This window comes from Ursus arctos, unplaced genomic scaffold, assembly GCF_023065955.2.
Source record: "Ursus arctos isolate Adak ecotype North America unplaced genomic scaffold, UrsArc2.0 scaffold_19, whole genome shotgun sequence".
NCBI classification, from domain to species: Eukaryota; Metazoa; Chordata; class Mammalia; order Carnivora; family Ursidae; genus Ursus; species Ursus arctos.
Window position 1 is genome coordinate 22,097,578 of NW_026622863.1, and position 18,651 is coordinate 22,116,228.

At 52.7% G+C, this 18,651-nt stretch overlaps 1 protein-coding gene across 6 annotated transcripts; it reads left to right on the top strand.

Annotated features, from left to right (window-relative positions):
* The first annotated feature begins 45 nt into the window (after positions 1-45).
* Positions 46-7,141, top strand: PDP2 (pyruvate dehydrogenase phosphatase catalytic subunit 2). 6 transcript variants are annotated; one of them, XM_026494940.4, is made up of 2 exons: positions 46-171; positions 2,253-7,141. In XM_026494940.4, exon 2 carries the CDS (start codon positions 2,307-2,309, stop codon positions 3,924-3,926), a length of 1,620 nt encoding a protein of 539 aa, XP_026350725.2. In that variant the 5' UTR covers positions 46-171; positions 2,253-2,306; the 3' UTR covers positions 3,927-7,141. The 6 variants fall into 6 exon arrangements, with proteins under 6 accessions (XP_026350725.2, XP_048079694.1, XP_057170154.1 ...); XM_048223737.2 differs by having other exon boundaries at positions 52-188; XM_057314171.1 differs by having other exon boundaries at positions 77-288.
* Positions 7,142-18,651: the final 11,510 nt, after the last annotated feature.

The window sequence follows — 18,651 nt, forward strand, 5'->3', positions numbered from 1 at the left end:
GGCCCGCCTCCGCAGGTAAACCAATAAGAGCCGGCGAGAGGATGCTTCCTTCTCCGTCTGGATCTGCACAAGGGGCCGCTTCAGGGAGGTGAGGCGGGAGGAGTGGCAGGCGCAGCACTGTGCGCAGGCGCGGAACTGACGGGACGGATCGGGTGGCAGTGGCGCAAGCTGGTGAGAGGGGAGCTAAGGTCCGAGGTAGGGAAGGGGGCGATCGTGGAATGGGGACTCCTCGAACCTCGCCTGGCGTCGCCTGCGCCTGGCCCTCCCCGGCCGGCAGGATCGGATCAGGTGATGAGGTGGGGAGATGAGTTGAGGTGAGGTGAGGGGGCGGTCCCGCAGCCACGGTCACCCCACCGCGCGCACGCGCCACGTGGGCTAGCGGACTTGCCAAGGACCCTGGGTTTCGGACCCGGGCACCAGCAGGAGCTGCTTTAGCCCTTGGAGCACCCCTGTGAGCTAGGCGCCTCGCCTGAATTTGCCTGTTTTGCAGGCTGGGAAGCTGGGGCTCAGGGACGTGGCCGCTCCGGGGCTTGAGGGAGATACGGCTTGGTGGACCCCGGAGACCGCACTGTTATCTATGAGGCTGTGGGTCAGAGACTTGAACTTAGGACCTGTTTGGTTTTTTGAGCGACGCGAAATTGTTGGGATCCCGGCTGCGGCGGACTGACTTGGGTCGGACACCTTTGCCTGGTTGCTCTGCAGGGCCCCGGAGGGGTGGGAGGGCCAGGCTCCCTCTGTACTCCTTGACCTACCGCCCCGGCCCCAAGTTCAGCGGGGTGGGTTGTGGGGGGAGGAGGACTATCCTCAGTTCTGAGAGCTCCCAGTGCCCCAACAGACAAACTTGCGGAGGGCAGGTCTCCTGAACGGAATCCGAAAACAACGTGGGAAACGCTCCTCTTAGGTCACCCGAGAAAATAGAAAATAGAGCATTTTTTTTTCTAAGAAAAAGTGCCACCAGAGTCTGTTGAAGGTGCTAGGAAACTGTCCCCTTCGTGTCCTTGTGGAGGCAGATGTGAATCTTTTGGAAATTAGTTTGGCAATGAGTCTACACCCTTTGACCTACTGATTCCTCCTTTGGGAAATAAGTAGGTTAAAACCTAAGTGGGGAAAAGGTTGGTGTGCAAGGCCGTGCAGTTTGGTGTTTCATAAATGTTAGCCAGTGGAAACGACCTCTAAATCTACAATAGAGAACAGTTAAGTAAATTGAGATTGTTTGTGCCAAAATGGGGTATTGCACATGCATGAAATGTAATATCATGAGTAAAATGCTCTTAAAAAGAAAACCACAGTGTAACTTGTGGTTTCAACTATATAGAAATGTATACAGAATGACTAGAGGAGTCACCTAATGATAAAAGTAATAACTACCTTTTTAGAGCAGAAGGGTCATATTTCATTAAATCCTCATAAAACCTCATGAGGCTAGTATTCTCATCCCACTGTCAGACAGCTGGAGCTCAGGCAGGTGAAGCAGTGTGTCTGATGTTAGACAGCTGGTGTCATACCTGGTGTGCTATTTGGCCTTTGGAATGTGATGTCTAGCCAGTAGTTGAGGGTCTGTTGTGTACCTCATATAGGGCTGGGCCCTGGAAAGCCACTGGTGAGTAAGAGAGCTTAAGGTTCCTGATTTCATGGAGCTTATAGAATAGTGGAGAAGCAGATTTTTTTTTTTAAGATTTTATTTATTTATTCATTCGACAGAGATAGAGACAGCCAGCGAGAGAGGGAACACAAGCAGGGGGAGTGGGAGAGGAAGAAGCAGGCTCCCAGCAGAGGAGCCTGATGTGGGGCTTGATCCCAGAACGCCGGGATCACGCCCTGAGCCGAAGGCAGACGCTTAACCGCTGTGCCACCCAGGCGCCCCGAGAAGCAGATATTTAAATAAACACTTACAGTCTGCTGGGGAAAGTGAACATGGGAGCTAGGCCCTGAGCTCTGGCAAGGGAAAGATTTGGGAAGGAAAAAGAAAAAGGGCCCCTGGGTCAGCTGTGAGGAATGAGTGAGCCCTGTGGGGAAGCCTTCAGTGGCTCTCTAAGAGTGGAGAGCATATAAAAACCCTGTTTCTCCATTACCTGGAATGTTATTTACGTGTTGTAATGGGAGATAGGGAGACTTACTTAAGTATTTTGAATTTAGTCAAGTCTTTTGACGTTTATCTTAAATTGTTGGTAGCAGGATGGTAGCAGATTTTTTCAGAAGTCATTGTTTTTAAGAAATTAAATTTGAGCTTTCTTCAACTCTTTCATTTTCAGGTCTAAAGAAAGCCCCTTTTCCTGAAGGAACACATTTGCTGCTATAGTTTCATAATGTCAAATACTTTGCCCTTCTGGATCTTAAAAAATTCTGCAAGGAACAGCATTGCCACGTTACAGGGGGGCAGACGTTTATATTCAAGGTGTGCCTCAAATAGAAATAAATCAAGATGGAGACTCTTTTCCCAGGTACCAGGCACCGGAAAAAGCAGTGTCCCGTGCAGTTTCTTTGCTCTGCAGAAAGCCTACAGACACACATCAACAGAGGAAGATGATTTTCAATTGCAGCTCAGCCCTCAGCAGGTAAATGAAGTGCTGCGAGCCGGTGAGTCGGCCCACAAGATTCTTGACCTCGTCAGTGGCGTCCCAAATTCGGTGTTACGGTTTGAGAGCAACCAGCTGGCTGCCAATTCCCCAGTGGAAGACCGGCGAGGTATCGCCTCCTGCCTGCAGACCAACGGGCTGATGTTTGGCATCTTTGACGGACACGGTGGCCATGCATGTGCTCAAGCAGTGAGCGAGAGGCTCTTCTACTACGTGGCCGTGTCCCTGATGTCCCAGCAGACCCTGGAGCAGATGGAGGGAGCCATGGAAAGCATGAAGCCCCTGCTGCCCATCCTGCATTGGTTCAAGCACCCAGGGGACAGTATCTACAAGGATGTCACGTCAGTGCACCTCGATCACCTCCGCGTCTACTGGCAGGAGCTCCTTGATCTGCACATGGAAATGGGACTCAACATTAAGGAAGCATTAATGCACTCCTTCCAGAGACTGGATTCTGACATCTCTCTGGAAGTCCAGGCGCCCCTGGAAGATGAGATGACAAGGAACCTTTCACTCCAGGTCGCCTTCTCTGGGGCAACAGCTTGCATGGCCCATGTGGATGGAGTTCACTTGCATGTGGCAAACGCTGGTGACTGTCGGGCCATCCTTGGGGTCCAGGAGGACAATGGCATGTGGTCTTCTCTACCCCTCACCTGCGACCACAATGCCTGGAACCCGGCTGAGCTGTCACGGCTGAAGAGGGAGCACCCTGAATCAGAGGACAGGACGGTCATTGTGGACCACAGGCTGCTGGGCGTCCTCATGCCCTGCAGGGCCTTCGGGGACGTCCAGCTGAAGTGGAGTAGAGAGCTGCAGCACAGTGTCCTGGAGAGGGGCTGCGACACCGAGGCCCTCAACGTTTACCAGCTCAGCCCCCCGCACTACTATACTCCACCCTACCTGACTGCCAAGCCCGAGGTCACCTACCATCGGCTGAGGCCCCAGGATAAGTTCCTTGTGCTGGCCTCGGATGGCCTGTGGGATGTGCTAGGCAACGAGGAAGTGGTGAGGCTGGTGGTGGAGCACCTGGCCGAAGCGGGTCGGCACAAGCCGGACCTGGCCCAGAGACCTGCCAACCTGGGGCTCATGCAGAGCCTGCTGCTGCAGAGGAAGGCCCAGGGGCTCGGCGCAGCCGACCAGAGCGCGGCCACGCGTCTCATCCGACACGCCATAGGGACCAATGAGTACGGGGAGATGGAGCCGGAGCGGCTAACTGCGATGCTGACGTTGCCAGAGGACTTGGCGAGGATGTACAGGGATGACATCACTGTCACGGTGGTGTATTTTAACTCAGACTCAATAGACGCGTATTACAAGGGGGCCGAGAGGCTCCCATATGGCCAAGGTTAACTTAAATGCTTTGCGAAGACATTTTTCACTTACTCTTAAGCTGGCTCTTCAGACCTTACTGTTTAAAAGGCAGGCAGATGTAGCTTGCTAGAAATAGACTGACGTGAGGAAAAAAACAGCCTGGTTTAAAAACAGTAGCAGTGATTTCATGTCCCCATGTGTTTTAGTCACCTTTTCTACGTAGAGAAGGCAGAGCATTGAGAGCGTATGGGCTTGGGCCCATAGCCAAAGTTCTTTATAAAGACACTGTTGTTAAACTGTCAGCCTGAGCCTTCAAATGGTAAATTTAATCATCATTCTGAGAATATGAAGAACTTCAGGGTTTTCTGAGGTTGTGCCGCAAAACCGGCAAACTTGGCAGTTTTCCTTGATTCACAATCATGGACATCTAGACTATGAAGGGAGGTTTTCTTTATTTTTTATTTTTAAATTACTAAGACCTAGGTTTACAAAGTATATTCTAGAATACTTTCCTATGCAATATTCTAACTTGTTTATGTGATTATGCTTGTGAAAACATTTTGCGATGCCGCATCCTCGTTGTGTTTCAGTTCTAAAACGGAGCCCTCAGACTTGCAAACAGGCCTGCTGTGAGCATGCTTGGAGTGACTCCTCTTGGTTTTCTGCTGAGGGGATGCGGGGTGGCTAGGCCTCTGGGCCAGCTGAGTTCCCTGTGTGGCTTGTGATCCTTTCTGCTGTGTCCCACCCCTTGAACCTTGAGCCATACCTGGAGGTAACTTCTAATTCCTGGCCTTCCCTGCGTTAATAAAATACCCTCCGGGGCTTAGCCTCTGGGGGGTTATTTAGAGCACAGCCTTTCTGATTATACCTCTCAAGTGTTCCGTGAGTTCCACCTAATCCTCCTACCTCTGTTGCTGCTGACTGCGCAGCGCTGTCTGGGAGGAAGGCTCCCTCCTCGGACGGTTGCAGGGAAGGAGAAAATGGGATTATGTGGTGCGATAGTCGTGACAGGTGAGTGGGCAGGACTGGTAGATGCAATGGATTTGGGCTTAAGACTCAGCCTGGGCCGGGACAGGTGAAAACATGAAGGACTCGAGAAGTCACTAACCAGGTCTGCCTATGTACATCCTGAGAGGCGGTGGGGAAGAGAGAGGAGTGAGATTTGTCAGACGGGACACTTGCCTCGAGACTGTGGGCTGAACCGCCGTGGCTACTCCTCGGGGCCCAGACCATATTTAGTTTAAGAGTCGGGGCAAAAATAAAAATGTGACCCATAATGGCTTCTGTGGGCAGCATAATCTTTGTGTTTATTTCAAATTAAACCATGTGCATCCTTTCTCGGGGAATGAATTTCATGTTCTTGTGAGTTACCGTGGCATTTAAACAACAGGAAATGTGTCCCTAAACGGAAACACAAATATAATCCCACAAAGCTAACAGTTCTGTCTTCCTGCACTACGTTGGTTGATCCCTCTCCTCATCTCTACCTTGTGCCATCCACTGAAAGAAAAGAGAGTTTGACTTTTCATGTCTCAGTGACATTCATTCACTTCCCCTGTTTTCCAGTGTAACTGTTCAGTGATGGGGCTTCATCTCTCCGGTGCTTCAGCCTGGGTCCTTTTATTCCGAAGCCATTAGTGTTCCTTTTCATCTCCTAGATCTTAATTGAGAAATGAAACGTGAATCACTACTATTGTGCTTGCATGCGGGTTTGTTCTAGAGCTGAAGACTGTCTGACATCCTTTGTTCTTGATTCCAGCTAAACCCTGGCACACCTCGGAGCATTTACTGGGATTACAGACTGTCCGAATCCTGTTTTGGAGCCTAGTGTGGGTCATAAAATGCTTCTGATTCAGTAACTCGTGGGACAGCTGAGAGGATGCAGACTTCCTGTCTGCTTCTCCAAGCATATCTGTGTTCTCTCTCTGCTAATATATTGCCTGCTTTCTAACTGGTATATTGAAATGGAGGAAAGGCCGGTTAATTGTCTGCCTTTTTCCGTTGTGGACTCTCTCAGCTCTTTCCCTGAATGCTCCAAGGAAACTGGTTAAGTTCCAGCATGTCTGTCTCCCCGACCGCATTTCTGGTGTCACTGGCCTTTCTGAGACACAAGGGCTATTGCTTGAGGACACTGGAATTTGAGAGGGGGTTGGTGGTACTTGTCAGTCTTCCAAAGCATTTATCATTCCTTTTATGTAAAGCTTTCAATTTTGAGACCTCTAAAATGAACTAAAAAATAAGATTGACCATTTAGTATTTTGGATGTCACTTGAATAAAGTATGCTTTGGTTCTTTAAATTGCGTCTTAGTTTAGGTAAGACACTTAGGTAATATTGGCATAATTTAGATATTGTTTTATGTATAAATAATGCAACTCTGCTGATTCCAGGGATTGGTCAAAATAGAAAAGATGGTATAGTTCTAAATTCAAATTAGTGTGCTAGGTCGAGTTACTTAGATTCAGTGTTCTGAAGTATTATTTGTAACATTAAAGCTAATTTGTTATTTTTTAAAAAGCTGATTTGTTATAATGAAAATGTGAACTTCGAGGTTTAATATATAAACATAGTTTTCCCAGAAGTATGATTGGCCTAAAAGATCGTTAGTATTGGACTCACTCAGTAAAAGTTCGGGTTAGACCCAATTGAACTGGCACCTTTTGTACATAAATGAAATATAAACAGCTTGAACTTGAGTCAGCTAAAGAAGAGAATAATTAATTGTATGGAACAAGAAAATGTGTTCAGAACGAGTCTGGCTTGACTCTTTTGTCCCTCAGTTCCTGGTAACCTATCTTCATTTGACAGTCTTGGGAGGCCTCCACTTCCCAGATTAAACCAGAGGACCCTGGAACTGAGCCATCCTGGTTTCATCTTGAAGTGGTGCATTTGTCTCTCAACATGACTCCTTCCCCTGGCAGAAAAAACGCTGGGGTAGCTTTGGAGCTGGGGTGTAAAGGCTGGTGGGCCTGTCGTCATGCGAACTGCCTCGCATCGCTGCTTGGGACCGCGGGCGGTTGTGCCATGGTTCCCTGAGCCGGCTGAGGCTCTGTCCCTTATACCTGGGGCACCTGATGTGTAACTTGCTTCCCGGAAAATATTTCTTATCAAGCATTGACTTGGAGAAATGATTAACCCTGTTCTTTAATATTTACTGACATTTGTATTTTAAGCTGTACAGCAATGTTCTTATTTGACATTGATTCTCTATTAGAGATACTTAAATGAAACTTGTAAATAAAAGGCAAAATGAAATTTGGTTTCTTGTGGTTTGAATAGTAATTTCTCTCGTCCTTAGGGTACTAGATGAGACCAGTCTTTGATTCACCACCTTTATCTGGCCATGGAAGATTTTAGTCTGTTCAAGGTCTGCCCCCCCCCCCACCACAAAGAAGTTTTCTCTGCAAATTTTTTATGGGTGCTGACCAAACACGGGAAGTCCTCATTTACTGTTAACCGTGTGCGCAAGACCCGAAATGAAGGAAAAGGAAGGGAAGGCTTTTGTTGTAAGGGTCTCTGCACACTCACTGCCAAGGCCGCTGGATTTCATATTATTTAACTGAGCTTATAAAACCAGCTTGTGTTAAATGCAGAGCCAGCTTTAGGAAAGTTTCCAGGCAGCTACCTCCAGTGTTGAAGACACCCCCCCCCCCCCCGCCCTGCCCCATCCCACCCCCAACTCCCTGAGCTCTATCTCCCTGCCTCCGGAAAGAAAGCTCCTAAGGACTGTCCCTATGGGTGCTTAAAATGCAATCCAACTATTAAGTCATTAACACTTCAGTGTGGGCTAGGGTGGTTCTTCTGGGCTTGGAGAGGAGCAGATTTGGGGGAGGGAAAGGTGGAAAAGGGAGTGTCTGAGGTCTGATGAAGATAACTGGAGGAGCTATTTCCCTCTTTAACATCATAAAACAAGCCCAGAAACTGAAAAACTTGCCCCTGACACCATGGTAGTGCTAGGATTTGCACCAAGTCCACAGTCCCTCCACTTGTCCCAATACTGGCCCCTTCAGAAAGGGAACATAACGCATGAAAACTTTATCATTTTGCAGTTTTGGCCCAGGGTGGGTGGGGATGGGAGGGAGAAGTAGGTGGTGCTGAAAAGAAGCTAGATATACTTAACACATGTGTTCCGATATTCCATCATTTTGGAACAGGATAAAAATACAAGGGAAATGGAGAATTAAATTTTGAAAGTTGAGCTTTTTGGACTCCTTCCAGGGGCAAGAAATAAATTTATGCTGTTTCCTTCATATCTAGAGTTTTTGTTTTTATTTTACTTGATGCTACTAATGGCCTAAAGTGGTTCCCAGGCTGATGGCCCTCTGAATGGTGGGTGGCCGGTGCTCCAAGCAGCTCCCTCTGGAGCGGGTGAACCCTTACCGGACTTCCATGGGTCAGAGTGTCTTTGTTCCACTCGCGCCTGACCTTATCTGTTCTGTATGGGAAACTGCCTGGCTGGGAGGCGCAAGGGGGGAATAAGTAGGCCATGACACACTCTTTTCCCTCATGCCTGGTAAAGTGGTCTGTGGAGGGACTTTCCAAAACCTGCTCTGGCCCAGGTCTTAACTCTTCCTGCCTTTCCAGGATTCTGGAAAGCCCTTGCTGGCCCAACCTTGTCTTCCCTACAGCAGATGAACAGAAAGAATGTCTGCTACCAACCACTGCTCTGTCCAATCTACCCCACACAGACCCTCCGTGCCCCGGGTGCAGGCACACGGAGCTGTCCAGGGATGGCCCCTCCCAGTGGGTGGTTGAGAGGTGTGACTGGACAACGGCAATGGGCCAGATAGAGCAGGGAAAGGAGCAGGGGGAATGAAGCACAGAAATGGGTCTGATCCAGTGGGTCCGGAGACAGGCTCTGGGGTCTTTATGGAAGTAGGGGAGAATGCAGTGAGGGCTGAGAGGGGAGGTAGCAAATGTGGCTGGGTGGGCAACGGGGACCCCTTCAGGCAGTCTCCGGGATAGGAAAGTGAGCGAGGACAAGCAGCACGCTCAGGAAGGACTGTGGGCGTGGCTTGGTCTTCATCAGCATGGAGGTGGGGTGGAGGAGCACCTCAAATCCCACTCCCATGACTTCACTTCCCTTGCAGTGTTGCAACCAGGTGCTTTGGGGCATTTGTCCTTGTTTTTCTCCTCCCCACTCCATTGCTGTAACATCAGGCCTGGACCCCTGTCCTGCTGACTGTAAAATGAACCAGGAAGGATGGGGGGATGGACAGAGGGATGGATGATTTAGGGAGGAGCAGATGAAGAGCAACCAGCCAAAGAGAGGTCAGAGGAGTGGTAGGGAAACTGAGCAGTGGTGTGAAAAGGTGTGAGGAAAGGGGGTGAGGAGTGTCTGGTACCAGAAAACCCGTGGGTGTGGGTAGATGGATGTGCACAGGTGATTGTAAAAGCATCACTAAGTAGAGGTGAGGGGTTCTCACTTGGGACTTAGGATACAGAATGGGCCTGGATGGTGAGGTGGAGGTGAGGGCTTGGCTCTGTGAGAAGAGGCTGGCTGAGCTGCTGGGATGGCCCTTCCTCCGAAATAAAGTGGCGCGGTGGGTAGGGGAATGGGGAATGTCATCGAGCCCATAGGTCCTTGGCTGTGGGAAGGGAGAGTATCCATGGGTTCACTTGGGGCTTCAGGGGCTTTGCTGACTCCAAACTCTGGCATGGAGGGACGGAGGAGCTGGGTCTTTTCTGAGCTCTGCATGGTGTTTGGTCCTCAATCCTGAAGATGACGTGACAGGAACACCAATGGGGAGCCCTCAGCTGGCACCACCAGTCCAAGCCCTTTGCTATGGGAGTCGGCCCAGACAGGAGGCTGCCTCTAGATGTCACCATCTCGCCATGTTGGTGCCAGCCATTGCTGGAGTGAGTGGGAGGACAGTATTCCAGACATGAGACCCTGAGGCACAGCCCTGACAGAGCAGGGACTCCCTGGGACTGCAGTCTGGGACATCCTTCAGGGAGCCTCACCAACCCTGGACAGCCCTGGGGCTGGAATGAGTGTGGCGTGGGAGAAGGACCCCGTCCTGTGATCACTTAACCCTGCTTTTTGGGAACGGGGCTGTTGAAGTTCCAAGACAGCAGAGCCAGATGGTGGGTTATAGGTGGCGGGGGATTGGTTGCCACCTTTTCCAGTCCCCCCCCCCCGTGTGGGTACTCCCCTCTGCGGACTGCCCCACACCTCTGAACCCTACCCACCTCCTCTTCCTGCTCCCTGCAGCCAGGCCCCACAGCCACCCGCCCAGCTCTGGAGACGATTCATCCTGCCCCATCCCCTGTCCTGGCCCCAAGAGCGGTCAAAACCACCATGACCTCTCCTCCCCTCACAAACAACACCTGCCCCCTCCAGTCACCTCCACCCAGCACACAGCAGCCAGCGTGATCTCGGTCAGACTCAAATAGACTCGTCTGCTCCAAACCTTCCAGGCTCCTCCTGGCCCCTGGGAGAAAGCTCCGAACCCTCCCCCTCAGCTTCCTCCCACTCCTCCCCAGGTGTGCAGCCCCCCCCCCCCCCCCCCCCCCCCCCCCGTCACACAGGAAGAAAGGAGAGAGGAGAGAAAGAGGACTTTCCTCCACAAGCTGAGATCATCTCTTCCAAGAGTCAGGCTGCCCCCTGGTGACCCAGGGGGAAGCCTGGAACTCTCTGCCTGTTGCTCCTTGTCGCGATTTTAAGGATGACCACAGATTCTGTGCCGCTCCGCCCATCAAGCTGTGGGGTCCCATGCTCCCCTCTTGGATCTGCTCGACTTAGGAACTGCGACACTGGGGTTGACACTGGTGCGCAGCAGTCTGGATAACTGGTCAATCTCCCAGCCGGTTGTGATGGTTAATTTTCTGTTAACCTGACTGGGCTAAGGGATGCCCAGAAAGCTGGTAAAATATTATTTCTGGGTGTGTCTGTGAGGGCGTTTCCAGAAGAGATTAGCATTTGAAACAATAGACTGAGTAAAGAAGTGGGTGGGCATCAGCCCAGGGCTGGAATACAGCTAAGAGGCAGAGGGAAGAGAAAAATGTGCTGTCGGTTGAGCTGGAACACTCATCTTCTGCTCTGGGACATCGGGTGCTCCTGGTTTTCGGGCCTGTGGTTTCTGACTGGAACTTACACCATTGGCTCCTGTGGTTCTTAGGCCTTTGGCTTTGGACTGGAACCACACTGCTGCCTTTCCTGGCCTCCAGCTTGCAGACAGCAGAGTATGGGACTTCTCAGCCTCCATAAGCACGTGAACCAATCATAATAAATCTCACAACCATATGAAGCAAGTATGATGAACCCATTTTACAGATGGTGAAACTGAGCCTGGAAAATTGAACCAATGTGCTCAAGGTCACAAAACTAGTAAATGTGGAGCTGAGTTTCAAACCGTGGTATCTGACTTCAAAACTTCCCCTTCACTTTCATGTGATCGCCTAAGCAATCATGCGATTCTGTTGAATATCTATTCATCTGATTAAAAAAAAATACGAACATGCCCTACCCGCTCCCTCAAATTAAAGCCTGGCAAGAAGGAGTGAGCTGTTTGTCCCTGGAAGCGTTCTAGCAGAAGCTGGATGTGAATTGGATGGACCATGAGGGGTCCCACCCTGAGGCTGGGCCTCTTCTGCCTGGGGTGGGGCTGTGTGGATGCAACTCGGGACACTCTGTGTGTGGCCTTTACTTGTGTTCCCAGTCAGCCTGGCCTGTGGGGCTGGGAGGGCAAGAGCAGGTGGAAACTGGGGGAGGAGTTGCTTGTCTCAAGCAGGTAGGAGGGACCGGCAGATCACAGCCTGCCCTGCTTTCCTGACCTCAGGGCTGTGGACTGGTCTCCAATTCCCCTCCCTGCTGTGCGCTTGGCACCTCTGGCTTGGGGGAGAGCCCAGAACTATTCAGCCACACAGCGAAACCTGCTGTCCTGCCCAGCACCTGTCAGAATGTATCAGAGAGAGGGGGAGAGAGAGGGAGAGGACCAGGCAACTGCACAAAGGGGCCTGGACAAATATGGCCATGGCACTGGTGTCAGTAAGAAAGAGAAAGTGGACACCGCTGACATGTCCTTGCTCAACATACTGGACAAAGAGATTCTGGTGCGTCCATAGGGTGGACTTTAAAGTGACAGTGAAAAAAAGTGATGGTGGAAGATCTTCATTATGAGAAGGGAAATTGCTAAATGGAAATACTGTAAGTGGGGGGTGGGGTGGGAAATCACATTATAAAACAGAATGTACAGTGTGACCCTAAGTTGAAATCCTCCCCCCACCCATCCCTCACACACCCCTCCACCAGCTCCCTCGTGACTTAGCCCATGGGCCAGGGGCTGGCAGTGGAGGAGGGGACTGTGACTATATTGGGAAGGGGATGAGATCACCCAGAGGCAGGCTGATTTAGAACCGGGTAACTTTTTCCACCCGTATGGCTCTCAGAGGCCTCTGCACTGGCTCATAAACCTTGGCGCCAGCCTGCAGGGTGGAGGGGAGCCATGTTCCCCTCCCCAGGGGTAGAGATGGTGGCTGAAGCTGGATAGGGGACAGGTGCTAGGCCGAAGTTGAGAAAAAATGACAGAGTGGGCCCGGGGGTGCCCAGGGCCCTGCTGGGACCCTACAGAAGCTTTGCTCCCAGCAGAGCTGAGTGTTCTGTCACCACCAGGGAACTTGTGGGCAGAAAGTGCATTTTGTAGGTGCAGGAATATCCCAGAGGGTGGCCACCTTGTGGCAAGCTGAGCCAGGTCCCCTCGGGCCCAGCTGTATCACCCTGTTATGTCTTGAGATTCCTATTTGCCAGGCTGGCCCTCATCACCGAGAGGACCCCACCCCCACCCCCATTCCTGGCCAAACCCACAGCGAGGGTAGCTGTGAAAGGAAGAGGCCTGGGCTGGGAAAGCAACCAGGTTCCAATTCCAGCTTAGCAAATAACTGAGTTCAGTTCAATTCCCACCCTTGACCACGGTGCCCATCAGACTCCCTCAAACCTGTGCTCCAGCCTTACAGAAATATCACAGTATGTCACAGCATGTCCCAGTCCTCTGAGATTTTGCCCAGGCAGTTGTCCCAGCCTGGCTACCCTTCCCTATTTCGGCTGCCTTTGTCAACTCCCATCCCTTGAGCCAGGTCATGTGCCATCTCTCCCCCAGTCAGTGTCCACCACACTGGCTCGTCCATGTCCATCGGGGCTGACCCTGAAGGCAGGGGCTGGCTCCAGGGAAGATGCTAGTACATGTTGGGTGAAGGAAGGGGAGGGCCCCTGGAAGGGATGAGGGGTCAGGGGGGGACCAGCTGTGAGCCCAGCACTGTCCTGTGCCGGGGCCTTGAGTGGGACCTCGGGGCCTGAGTGTCCTCACACTCCACAGCAAACAGCAAAAGATTATGGTTTGAGGCACCCTGACCTGGACTTTGTAGGCGAGGAGCAGGAGCTGGACAGAACCAGAATGAGCCAGAGCATCCCCTCCTTAGTCTGAGCCCTGGGCAGCAGGGCTGGGAATGGAACTCTCCAGTTGGATGGAGTTTTTCCTGGAAAATCCCCACAAGCCCTTCCAGAAATGTGCTTTTGTGCCTGACTCTGACTCCTTCAGATTGGTGGGTAAGAGGCCTGTTGGCAGCTGGGCTATGCAGACAAGGCCCTTGCCTTCTCTGGACCCCTGGGCTTGTGCTCCAGGACAGCTGAAATGGAGATTCACACATCTATTGAGCACCATCTGTCAGCTTCAGAGAGTTCTCTGAACTGTCCTGAGAGGCAAGGATCAAGGTCCCTATCATTTGAGAAGGACGCTGATGCTTGGAAATGCCAAGGGGCTTGCCCAGGCTCCCATGGCCGAGTTAGGATCTGAAGCCCACCTATCAAGGATCGGCCTGCGTATGGCTCCAGTCCCCACACCCCATTCAGGATTCCTGAAAGGGTAAGGTGAGCCCGCAGGCCAAGGATGCCACTTCCAGCTCAGTCCCACTTGAGCAAGCCTGGCCTGGCTTCGTGACTGCCACTCTCAGAATAACCCTGGTGGTTCTGGGCATGGATCACTGGCCATCACCTGGGACCTATTTCTGTCCTTCGGGTAACAAGGAAGTCTCACCTTGTGCAGTAACCACTTGGGGAAAGAGTGGAACATGTGAACCCCCAGCCCTAGTTGACCTTGCTGCCCTGCTGGGAAATGACCCCAGAAGGGAAGTGGGAAGCCTGGCTTAGCCACTCTCCCTTTTTCTCCCTTTCCACCACTTCCCAGAACATGGCTTTCTACCCATCTCCTCTTCCCCCCTGCTTGGCAGCCCACACCCCCCACCACCACACTGTGACCAGGAGGCCGAGAGCATCATTTCTCCTCATGACCCAGTGCCAAATCTTCTGCATCTGAACAGCTGGAAAATTCTTCCTCACGTCTAACTGTGGAAACAAGCCCATTTCCTTAGGTTCCAACCGGAGGGTTCTAGAATCCAGGTGCAGGAGCCATCTGGGGATCCAGCATCTAGAACTTGACTTTCGGTGCCTGGGGCCCTGAAATCCTACAGGGGCAGGGATTGATGGCATTTGAGATGACAGAAGCTGGGGGCATACCACAGACATTCTGAAGTGTCAAGTACAATCTCAGGGGTCCAGAATGCACAGAAGGACACCCCAGCCGAGTCTGAGGGGCTCCTTTCTGCTGAAACCAGGTGTGTAGAGGGGGGAGTATTATTACCCGCACTCAGCAACATAACATAAATGCATTTTAAATAAAAAGACTGGAAGGAAACCTGATAAAAATGTTCCTGTAACGGCAAAAACAAGAATGACCATAGCTGTAATGACAACATAAGTAATAGTAGCTATTCCCATATTCTGAGGGCCAGTGACGTGCCAGCCCCTGCGCTAAGTAAGGGCTTTGCTCGTATTATCTCAGTTAATCCCCGCAATGTGCTCTTCTCTTGGCGGCGGTAGCCAGTGGCCTGCGGGGTGAGCTCTAGAATGAGGTTGGTTTTGGCCAGGTCTGCAGCTTCCCTGGAGGTGGATGCACAAGCCCTCAGCCCAACACACAGGGGATGCGATGCTCCCCCCCCACCCCCGCAGTGCTGGGTGTCAGAGGGCGGGGCTGGCCCCCAGGGGCTGCCTTCCAGGAGCCAGCCAGGCCCACTGAGCAGACCGCAGCCCCCACTTGGCCCTACTCCTGTAGGCGTTGGGGCTTGAAATAGTGGCCGTTTGAGAGCTGACAATCAGAGGGCAGCTAAAAAAAGTCCCCTCAGTCTGGGCTCTGTCGCACACGGCTCTTAGGGCCTATTTTGGCGGAGAGGGTGCCGACGTGCCAATGGAAAATCCATGAGGCGGGAGTCTCCAAGGTGGGGGACCCGTGTGCCTCCCTCTCCCCATCCTGGCCGCCCACCCGAGCATAAGTGCGTGCACACGTGCACACGCACACATCTGCAGCCCCAGCCTGGAATTCCTAACTACTGGACTTTGTCGTTCTTACAGCAGCCTAGGAAAGGGATGAGGAAACTGAATCTCAGAGAGGAGAAGCAATTTGCACAAAGTCACACAGCCTAGACGTGGGCAGGATGGTGGCTGACTGGGCTTCTGCAGCTCACAGTACAGTGCTCTTCTCCTAGAGGCAGCCCCCACCTACAGCCTTACCCAGGAACCCAACACATTATCTTCAGAAACTCCAGGGTCGTGTCTTACGGTGGGACTGGGTAGGAAGCTGAGGATAATCTGCGGGTCTGATGACCACATGGGAAGAAGTCCCACTGGAAGTCCCACTTCCGCTGAGACCTTGCCTGGCTGTGGGAGAGGCAGCTGCCTCAGGCCGTGTCCCAAGTGAGCCCATCCCCCCACCCAGTCCCTGTGACCATCTCATTGCCCCCCTACCCAGGCCCCCAAAGCCTGGCAGCCCCTGCCAAGTTTCCAGAGAATGTGTCAGATAACGGGCTGCTGCTCATGACTCCCTCCCACCCGGCCACCATCTCTGACCTTGCGGCCACCACTGAGTAGGTAAGAATAGCCACAGCCCCTGCGACTGGGCGTGCACAGAGGAACAACATAGTGACATCTTCAGGAAAGTACCAGGCCCCCTGCGCTGGCAGTTCTGGCCCCATACAGCTCCCACACTCTCCTGGCCTGAAGTCCCACAGCATCTTAGGACACAGCACCAGGCCTCGTCCTCTGCCTCTGCCACTGCCACCTCAGTGGATGGGATCTAGAAGGCGGCACGCCACCTTGTCGAGGCCTGCCCTGAAGTCTGCCCTCCACTGAGGAGCTGTGTGACGTGGAGCTGCACACTTGTCCTTCTCTGGGTCCATAGGCAGGACAAGGTGGCACAGTGGCCCCCTGGAGCCTGGCAAACATCCAGCAAGGCCTCTCCTGGGGCTAGAGCCCCTCGTTGTCCTGGTAACCACAGCCTGGCCTGGCTATCAAATATCCCCACGAACGCTGACCCTTTCACTTCCCAATAAGCAATCAGCGGGTTAGGGGGAGTGGACGGGTTAGGCTGTGGGAGTCCCTGGGATCCGATCACAAGGCAGGGGGGCATGTTGTGACTGAGTCCCCTCTGTGAGTCTCCCTATGACACTCCTGTGGGTGTGCTACACTGTGTCGCACGAGTGTGCGAGGGTGGCGGCATCACTCAGAGGGAAGAGGCTGTTGTCATAGAACCCAGGGTGAGCGTCACTGTGACACCCAGAGTGGGGAGATGTAGGCAGCTTTGTGTCCAAGTTCCTGAGTCACTGTGATACCTGGGGCGGAGGCACCCTCCCCTGCCCCCACCACCACGTCAGTGGCCCCTGCAGCTCCCACAGCCTGACTCACTGCTGGCTCAGACCTGGCCCCGGCCCCTCCCCCAGCCTCCTCAGCCCTCTGCTCCCAGCCCCCTCGCCCTCCTCATCTTCCCCTCCAGCCTACCTCCTGTCAGCCTCACCCCCCACTAACCCCCACTGATCCTAGTGGTCTTGTGGAGAGGGGCCAGTGATGCTAGGGAGGGGAGGAAGGGTGGCACTGGGGTGAGTTCCTGGCACAGTCACATATTGTGACACCATGCAGACCAGGCTTTAATGTGAACTTACACACCCACAAACATACACACACACACGCATACACACTCACATGCATGTGTATGCACCTGGTGGAGTGACAGGGCCACCAAAGGGTCTCTAAGCTCAGTCTCTCAACATTAGCCCTGCCAGGTAGGCCCCCATTACCCTTGAAATCCTTTGGTCCTCCCACACATCTTAGGTCCTATCATTAGAAACATGCTATCCCACAGCAGCAGGACCTCTGGAGGTATGATCAGAGGAAGAACTGCCCTAAGGCCTAAGCTAGCTAGAGTTCTGGGGTGGGTACAGGTAAGTGTGGTGGGATGGGAGTCTCTGAGGTCCCCAGACTGTTTCTTGATGAGTGAGGGCCAGACCGACCTCTGGGCCTCTCCCTTCAAGAGCCCTAATCTCTGGGGCTGGAAAAAGTTTAAAAATATCCTCATGTTTACATTCTTTCCAAGCCCGCCTCCCAATCCTCAGTGCTGGGTCCCTTTGATCTGGCCCTGTGCCTCTGAAAGGGGCCTGGGAGAGGGGGAGAATGAGCTCCCCACTGGGGCAGACCCTGTGACTCCCTGAAGCTCCAGACCAGTCTGAATCCTGTGAGACCCCTCAACAACCCCCCAGAGAGAGCCGTAGCGCTGGCAAGGAGCCAAGGCTTGCCCAGGGTCTACCCAGCAGGGCCATGTGGGGGCTAGAGTTGGGGCTCCCCTTCATACTCCCTCCCAAAAGCCTGGGCCTCATGGCGCCCCTGGGGAATGTGAGAGTAGGTGGCTGTAGGTGTCTGCGGTAGGCACCCCACAGTCTGTGCACCAAGAAAAGCCACGTGGACTCAACCCCTGCTGTGTGCCCAGAGCTGCACTAAACACTGTGTGGGGATCATCTCACGTAGTCCTCTCAACAGCTCCGTGTGAGGCCCATTTTATTAACAAGTAAACCAAAGCTCAGAGAGGTGAGGTGACTCATCTGGGAACACACAGCAAAGATGAGGTAGAGCATAAATGGATCCCATGTTCTTCTATCCACCTTAGCAGCTAGGCCCTGCCTGCAGAATGAGGCCCACCTCCCTAGTGTAATCTCTTCTAGCACTCACTGACCCATGGCCACGTCCAGAAATCAGTGCCAGCTCTGTGTTTCTCCTTCTGGGACCCAGGAGGAGCCATGCCCCCTCTCTGACCCTCACTTTCCTCTATAGAATAGGCTGGGGATCATGGACAGACTTCTGTCCACAGACTCTCAGGGAAAGTGAGCCTGCGTCTCTGGGGATTATGGACCTTACAGTCAGTGCCAGAACTGTCACAGTCAAAGGGTGGCCTGGGGCCTGGAGGCCAAAGGAAAAAAGCCCTCAAACAGGGGCAGGTGCCTTAATTTGCCCTGTCATCATCCACTCTTTCCTTCATTGGTACCCCACCGACCTGCTTACCAACCCATCCCCCTATCCACCCATTTACCCATCGACAATCCACCAACCTGCCCACCCATCCGCTCATTCATGCATCCACCCACCCATCTACCTATCCATTCATCCAGAATAAAGACCCAGAGAGTGGGTGACGCCAGGGTCCCAGCTCAGGTGCTGCATCCCACTGGCTGGATGGACTTGGGAAGATCCCTTCACCTCTTCGTGACTCACTTTCCCAATTTTACAAGAAGGAGCTGGCCTGATGATCTCTAAGGCCCTTCTCAGGGATCGCGAGAGCAGATCCCGCTGAAGGCTGTGGACACTTTGGGAGAAGTAATTCTAACCTCAGCCAGACAGTCGCACCTTGCACCCTACTTCCAAGACTCTCAGCTGCAGCCCTTAACCTCTCTGA